General features: G+C 48.5%; 1 protein-coding gene across 8 annotated transcripts in view; it reads right to left on the bottom strand.

Moving 5' to 3' along the window:
- Positions 1-5,740: 5,740 nt before the first annotated feature.
- TENM3 (teneurin transmembrane protein 3) overlaps positions 5,741-8,035 on the bottom strand; it is a 621,635-nt gene continuing 619,340 nt past the window's right edge. For all 8 annotated transcript variants that reach the window (XM_066237373.1, XM_066237376.1, XM_066237374.1 and 5 more), the window contains one exon: positions 5,741-7,328. In XM_066237373.1, coding sequence (XP_066093470.1) covers positions 6,573-7,328 — 756 coding nt within the window. In that variant the 3' untranslated portion in view covers positions 5,741-6,572. The remainder of the gene's footprint in view (positions 7,329-8,035) is intronic.

Raw genomic sequence — 8,035 nt, 5'->3', positions numbered from 1 at the left:
GGCTTCCTGTCTGGGATGCTGGTGCTTCTGCAACGAGGCTCATCAGCAGGGGGCGCTGGAGCCCTTCCCGAAAGTGCCTGGGACCTGCAGGGGCCTGGAGGGATGCGGGAGCTGGGACCCCTGGCTCAAAGTCCTCCCTGTCCTGGACCCTCCTTGGAATTTCAGGAGGAAGGAGTGTCCTCAAGACCCTGTCCACTGTGTCACCTGATGTCAGGATGTCTTTTCAATCTAGCAGTAGCCAGACCCCTGGAGACAGAAGGGGAAGGCTAAAGGGTAGCCCTGCACTGGCGGGTGGGGCTGGGAACGGTGCTGCGCCCAGTGATACCTACCTCCCGGGCCGCCTTGCCTCCTCCACGGGGCTGCCCTGGCTCACGCTCCTCTGCACCACCGGGCGTCTCCTCCACCTTCTCCAGGGGCGCTTGTGCCCACGTGGACAGAGCCTACAGCACCAACCCGGGGCTCCCCTTTTTTTGAGCTACAGAGTAGGACCTGGAAATAATATCACAGCTGGAGGTTTAAAAATCTACTTGTTTTTATATAATCTTTTGTCAATAAGTTAAGGTTAAAAGACTCTTGTTTCCTATGATATTCTGGGCAAATACTTGTAGTTCATCTGGTCTACCAAAGGACACCTGAGCAGTTGTTGTAGCCAGGACAGGACAGCTTCCCCCAGGGTGAATCAAGAGAGAGAGAGAGAGAGAGAGAGAGAGAGAGAGAGAGAGATGGGGGAGAGGCGGGAGTCTTGTGGGAGAGTCTCCCGATAATTAACTACGGAGGGAAATTTGGGATAGGGCAGTTTCTTCCCTGGGGTGGTCGCTCGCTCTGTTCTGGGACAGGGCACCCAGGAGGAAGGGAGTCTCCACCCAGCGGTAGAGAACTGTCAGGTGAACTCCTTGGGCGTCTGCGCTCTCCTCCCACCCCATGGACGAAGTTAACTTGTGAGCTGTTTAAAGACTTCGTTGTGACCCAGCGGGCCGCTTGTAATCCTGTCAGGCCTGTGCCGCGGGTTACACTGTGCAGACACGGCCGTCGCGGGTGGAATTCGGGAAGTCTCGGCGCGCGTGTAAAGGGGGCCGTTCCCTCCCTAAATGCGCTGTGGGCCGGTGGCCAGGGCCCAGCTCACAACTCACCCTCTAAGCAGAAAGGCCGGACTGTCACTGAGCCACTGTCGGTCTTGCCCTAGAAGTCACAATTTATGCTTCTAATTTTAATTTTCCTCAGCTGAAGTCCCAGAAGGATTTATTAAATTTGCTTTGTGGAACCCATTAACTCTAAACTGAATAATGATGTTACTCTAGGCTTAGAGTCAGTTTATAGTAAATTCTCTATGCACAGGACTCTGGGAATCCTGTATTCCTCCATGACAGGCTTTTAAGTTGGTTCATAAATGAAAAGGTTTACTCAATTTACCTAAAAGTTGCTGGTAATGAACTGACGTCAGGAGACCCGTGCTTGCAGAGGTGCCGGAGAAGAAATGAGCGCTCCGGGCCGGAGAGGATATTTGTTATGCGGCGTTGATTAGAAGGCAGAAAGCCCGAACGGCCTATCATGACCTCTGTGGTACTCTGGCTTAGCTCTGTGGTGAAAATGGGTAATAATTACTTAGACAGGGAATCCTCGGGTCACGACTGTCTTGACATACGACATTTCAAGTTTACGATGCTCACTCCCATAAAAAAGACTTTAAAAAATTGAGACATGAGTGTTTCAGCTTATGCTGTTAGCGTCGTACTTTTTTTTACACTCATCTTTTGTCACATTTTTCTGTTACTACAGTACAGTGTGCAGTACATTTACGTCATTTTCCTTTTCTTGTGGTCTCGTGTTTTTATGTTCTATTATACATTATGATTTTACAACTGTGTGAGGATAGGTAAATGACTTAGGCTAAGATGTGTTTGACTTACACCAAAATTCGGGGTTACGTCACTGTCATAGGAACGGAACTGTATTGTAACCCAAGGACCCCCTGTAATTTTTATTTTGTCATTGGTTTGGTAGGATGACCAAAGCCAGGTGAGACATGTATATGGAGAAATTTGGGATAAGGCGGTTGTTATAGCCATAGAGCCCAGCACATATAGGCAAATCATTGCAGAGCAGACTGTCTCACCCAAGATGAGTGGGGCTGAGGAGCTAGAGGCACCAGCCGGCAGAGGGGGACTCAAGACACATGCCCTGTGAATAGGTCCGGGACAGCTATGCGTGTGGAAAATGCACGTTGTGTCTCTCAATGACGGCAGCTTTGGAAAGACCAAGTGTTCCAAGGAAATGAGGGTGGTCAGGAGCATCCTCAGGGCCTTCCTAGGCTGTGTGACACACCTGCTGATAGGAAACCTCTGCTCACCTTGGCTGTCGCGGTTTCTGCGAACTTGGACAACTCACTCAAACTTCTCTAAGTCCTTTCTGGCCTCAACTGCTAGAATTTGATGTATTTCACGGAGCGGGTGCTGGAATCAGCTAACCCCTCTGAAGGAAAGCAGGGAAGACCTGGTATGTGCAGAAGGGGAAGGAGCTATGGTACCCTTCAGGGCTTCCCAGGGGTGGGCTCACTCTGCTCTGCAGAAGCCCAACTGGCACCCGAGGCCGGTGGCCGTTCTTGGCCACAGGGGACCTCCTTCTCCTCTGTGAGCTGCTGCGAGCGCTGCCCACAGACAGACACGATGTGGACCAGGGCCTTCCGGGCTTCCTCTGGTGGAGTCGTCCATTTCAAAAGCATGTCAGCTGATCTGAGAGAGAGAGCTTCATCTGGGAGCAGGCCAGGATAAAAGGAGACAGGAAAGATGGCGAACAGAGAGAGCAGAGGGCCCGGTGCACCAGGGCATCGGAGGCAGAATTCTGTCCTCATCTTTGGAAGTGCTTGGGCCTGGGGTCGGTCTGCAGGGTTGATAGTCAGGTGGCGGACTCGCGTTCGGGTCTGGCACCTTCCACAGCCCTCTCGGGTCACGTGTGCCTACCGTCATTGGCTGAACACAGCTTTCACGGGACGGGGCAGCAGGGTAGTCTAGAAAATTCCATTTCCACCTACAGTGTTTTTCCTTGCGTTTGTTCAGACATTACTTTTTAAAGGGAAGCAGTGTAGAAAATAAAAGGCATTTTTCTAAATTTCCCTGGTTTGAGCGTGTTCAATTCTAATTCGAAGAGAAACGAGAACCCCCCCCCCCAACTCGGACCAGTTTGCCAAGTGGAGTGCCCTGATTCCTGCTGGATCAACATGTTATCAAGTTGAGGTTGTCACTACAAAGCAAGTGTGATGAAGCCTGCCTTTCCAGACTAACATCAAAGCCTCAGCCAGGCAGCCTGGGCTGCTGAACCAAGCACCCCTCATTGCTGGCCTCCATGTCGATTTAGACATCTCCGGGAGGCTGGGAGCCTATCAGGCCTGAACGGATTATTCTAATCAAGTGTTTTAATTAAGCATTTATTGCCTGGATCACAGGCACGAGGCCTACTCTTGAGCAGTGTTTTTTTTTTTTTTCTTTTTAATTCTTTACTGTGATAATGTTGGGCTTTGCGTGGTAGGGGGTGAAGTAGGCCACAGGAGAGTCCCCTGTGGTGCACACGCCGCTGAGATGGCAGTCTGTCCGGTGGACACAGACACAAAAAACCGAAAGATATTAGCTACTGGGTTGCAGATGATTCATTGCCCCAACAACTGTATGCCTCTGCACCCTCCACTCAGACACACAAAAGAAATACTGGCTAGCCCAAGATTTATTATTATTTTTTTTAAAAAAATATAAGCACACACACATCGGGTTGGCTTTTATTGGAATGCCTAGATGCAATCTATAGTCATCAAGTTATGGAAAATTCAGGTCACATATAAAGTTAAGAAGGCAAATGAAAAGAACAATACAAATCAGACAAAATTTACATCTCAAAATATCATGAAAGCATCTTGACCGGCTTTGCCTAAAATACTTTGAATATCAATTTTTTTTGTAAGCTAATTCTTTTCATTATACAGTCCCCCCACACCCCCAACTCTTAGAAAACAAGGTCTTTTGTTTACATATTCCCCAAGGTCACTATTTCTTGTAAAAGCATGTCCAGATCACAAGTCTTTTTAGAAAGAAATAGGCTCATTACACCTACTGACAAGACACTAATTGGGTTGATTTGACTTCATCTAAAGTAAGCACCAGGAGAGAACTGGAAATCGGTCGGTTATGGGGCCAGTGTACAGGACCGGTCCACGCCGAGAAGAGGGTAGGATTATGATTTGACTTCTGTCATGTGATACAAGCTTTTCATGGTCAGCACAGCAGGAACATTTCTGAGAACTTAGAGCCTATTTCAACCAAAAGTACTTACAGCATGCTAAAGAACAGTCCTGCAGAAATGCCACCCAACACAACTGCAAACTCCTAGGGTAACAAAATGGAACGTAAAACAGAGCCATGTTTATGTGGTTTGAAATCTCATAGTTTTCTAAATGTGGGCTTCATAATACTTGCCAAAGGATTTCCAGGATAAAAAATATTAATGCTAATCTGTGCTTTCATTCTAATAAAATATCAGCATTCATTAGAAGATTAATTACTTCGGTATGCTCTACCAAATACACAAAGACAGTAATAGCACTGAGACTGTAAATTCAGTAGCTATTTTGAAACTTTCCCAGCCAATCTGTTTAATAAACACGCCTACTGTGCAATTTAGAGTATGTGATACATACAAAGCAGTTAGAAAATTATTTTCAATACATCACTTGAACCTTTATATTTACGACATGTTCACTTGCTATATTTTATCACCATTATACATAAGAGGAAAACAGTGTGTACTATAGCTCAATGAACTGAGAAATATTTTCTAAAAATACTTTTGTGGCTGAATTTAGTGCTCATGAAAGAGACTTGCGAGAGCAGCCGAGCCGGCACGGAAGTGCAGACACGGCGGCTGGGCTGGGGACCCGCGCGCATGCGTGCGGGAGGCATGGCTGGGCTGTCAGTCACGTCCAGCTGGATGTGCCCCCCCCATGCCCCCGCTCCCCCCCAGAGCAGAGGCTGCCATTCAAACCAGTTCCCGAGGTGGTTGGGGCGTGTGGGGTTACAGGAGCTTCTGTCTCCCTTTTTTATTTTTTGTTCCTTTTGGTGACCCCAGGGTCCAAACCCAAGACTAGCAGAGTGACCCTGCCCTACTCCATCTGGCTTTCTCACCGCTGCTGGGTCTCTGCTGTCTTTCCTAGACCTTCAGACACATGTTCATGGTTACATCTACATCAGACTCTTTCCTTCTCAGTTACCCCGAGCATCTGATGTGGTGTCTCGCCTCCATCCCGAAATGGAGCAGCTTCAAGGAACCGTAAAAACCCTGTGGTTGAATTATATCAACTCCTCATTGACTGTTAGGGTCGAGAGAGGGCAGCGGGAATACCTCCTGTCTCGTTTTTGTTTTTCTTCTTTTTTTTCCCCATAGCTTCCATTACATTTCACCAGCCTTAGTTTTCTACTGTGCCTCTTAGTTGCTATTGGTGAGGACACTGGCCCGTGGAGGAGGAGAAGGAAGAGAAAAGGAGCTGTTCTCTGGTTAGCCACCCACTCAGGATTGCACTGTCCTATCCATCTAGTGATAGAAAGCTGCACATTTTTCAACCTAATACAAAAATATGAACACTTCTGGACATTATAGGCATAAGTTGTTATATCTCTACAATATAATAATTTATACTGTACAGCTATAACAGATTAACAAAAGGTGCAATCCTTTTTTAAAAAAGCACACAGTTCACATGTTTTTATCATTTTATTTTTAAGTATAAACTTTTTAAACACTTTACATAAATTAACTCCTCTGAGACTAATATTTGATGTACAGTAAATTGTAATTCATATAAAAATCCATAAACAACTTGTCTCACGTAATTTACAAAAAAGGTCAGGGTTTCCTTTGCTTCTCAGTGACAAGGATTGTATTTGCCAGTTTGGTTTTTTTTTTTACCCCCAAGGCAAGCCACGACAGCATTGTAAAATGCATAATGAAATCCCCGTGGAGCCGAAGTCACTTGTGCCAATGTCCTTTTACAAAGCAGCACAGGGAAAGTAGCTGGGTTGTCTAGAAACTGTCATTTCGCCCCACATTTAAAAATGAACAAGAGATCTAAATCACATCCTATGCACAGACTACTTCTTTGTAAGCAAAGGTCGACAATTCGGTAATATTTGGAAACACGGTAGGCATTTTTACCCTTGTTAAAGACAGTGCCTCTAAAGGAACAACAGGTGGCCCCGGGGCAAAATGTTTAGGCCTTTTTTTTTTTTTCTTTTCCTTTCTTTTATTATCTGTTCCTTTTAGTAATACCTTCAGTCCAACTGAGTGCAGTGATATGCATATGTAAACATATTCTTTAAAGCCGATCACCTTTAAGGTCATTCAGAAAAGGGGTTTTCTTTTTGTTCTGTAGATGGTTTTTTTTTTTTTTTTTTAATAGCGGGATCATTCTCGCAGAAGGCTCTTCTGTGTCGGAGAGTACCAGTCGGATTGTGCTACAGACACATCTGAGCAAAAGGGGGGCTCAGCGAGCGCCCGCCCGCCCGCCCGCCGTCCCGGTCCCCGCGGGGGCGGGGTTACCTCTTGCCAATCTCGCTCTGCCGCAGAAACTGGATATTGTTGGCGCTGTCAGCCAGCTCGGGGTACTGCTCCACCGACAGCACGTAGTAGCCGTCGTAGCCCTGCACCTTGCCGGCGCTCAGCAGCTGCCGCTTCTCGCCCTCTGTCCAGAGGCGCGCGCCCTCCTCGCCGTCGCGCACGCGCTGCTGCTCGCGCGCCCAGGCGCGCGCTAGGGCGCGCTGCCGCGCCTGCTCCAGGATGCGCGCCTTCTCCTCGTCCAGCGTCATGCCGTAGCGCACGTGCAGCGCCAGCGCGCCGAACTGCATCTCCACGTCGGCGAACCTGCGCGTCCTGCCGTTGACCACGGTGGTGGACTGCGACACCGTCACGTTGATGCCGTTCTCCAGGGCCTTGCGGCCGCTGGTCAGGCGCAGCGTGCCCAGGTCGCTCTCGGGCGTGCTGGTCTTGATGAAGTAGTGCGTGTCCTTGCCCTCGATGGTGAAGTGCAGGTTCTCCAGGTAGAAGGCGTTGTTGAGCACGGCCGCCACCTTGATGCAGTCCTCGTTGGCGATGTTGAGCACGTTGGTCTGCACGCGGCCCTGGCTGACGGCCAGCATGACGCCCTTGCCGATCAGCGACTTGACCGTGGCGAACCACAGCCACGACGGCGCGCCACCGCCCTTGCGCCGGCTCACGTGGACCTCTGCCATCTTGCCCAGGGACAGGAAGGCCTTGGCCTGCCTGGCCACTTGTTGCTGGACTCCGAAAATGGGCTGCAAAGGGAAACAGAACACAGGGCGGCTTAGGGGAACAGCTGTAGTTCGGGGCTGCCGGGAACCCCGGCTTCCTGGTGATGCTCCCACTCCTGACCAAAGTGGGGGGCAGGGATTTGGTGGAGAGTTCCAAGGCATTTTATTAAAACCTCCAGGGGTTTAGAGATGAAAAGGCTTTAAAAAACCCTGGGTGAAGGAATGCACTCAGAATGCCACCCCTCAAGCTGATCCAAATGTGTTCTGAACCTAAAAAATGAACCTAAAAAGAGGTAACTTCATCATGTGTTCGTTCAGAACTTTTTAGTTTCTAACGCGGGCAAAACATTCATGTTTTTAGCTATTGTCTTTCAGTTTAGAGCCGCCCTTGTCCTGAGTCTGTCATATTTGGGGAACCCAGCTTATCGGGTCCTTCATCCCAGCAACTTTTCACTGTGGGAGGCCGAGAAGAAAGCAACAGGATTTGAAAGGCGGTGGGGGAGCGCTCAGGGCCAGATCACGGTGACCCTCATCATGTGCTTTTAAGTGCCCCAGTGCTTTTTAGTTTAGGTAGATTCCCTACCCTCTCCTTGTGAACGCAACTGCAACTGAATATCGCCAGTAAAATCGCTCGCAGAACTGAAATATACACGAACGACTGCAAAGTGGACATCTGGAGATGAGTAGTTATTACTTTGGGAAAACATTTAGTTTTTTTTGGAGTCTTAGGA

The sequence above is a fragment of the Saccopteryx bilineata genome, chromosome 6 (genome assembly GCF_036850765.1).
Source record: "Saccopteryx bilineata isolate mSacBil1 chromosome 6, mSacBil1_pri_phased_curated, whole genome shotgun sequence".
Taxonomy (NCBI): Eukaryota; Metazoa; Chordata; class Mammalia; order Chiroptera; family Emballonuridae; genus Saccopteryx; species Saccopteryx bilineata.
This window is presented reverse-complemented; position numbering and strand designations above follow the sequence as displayed.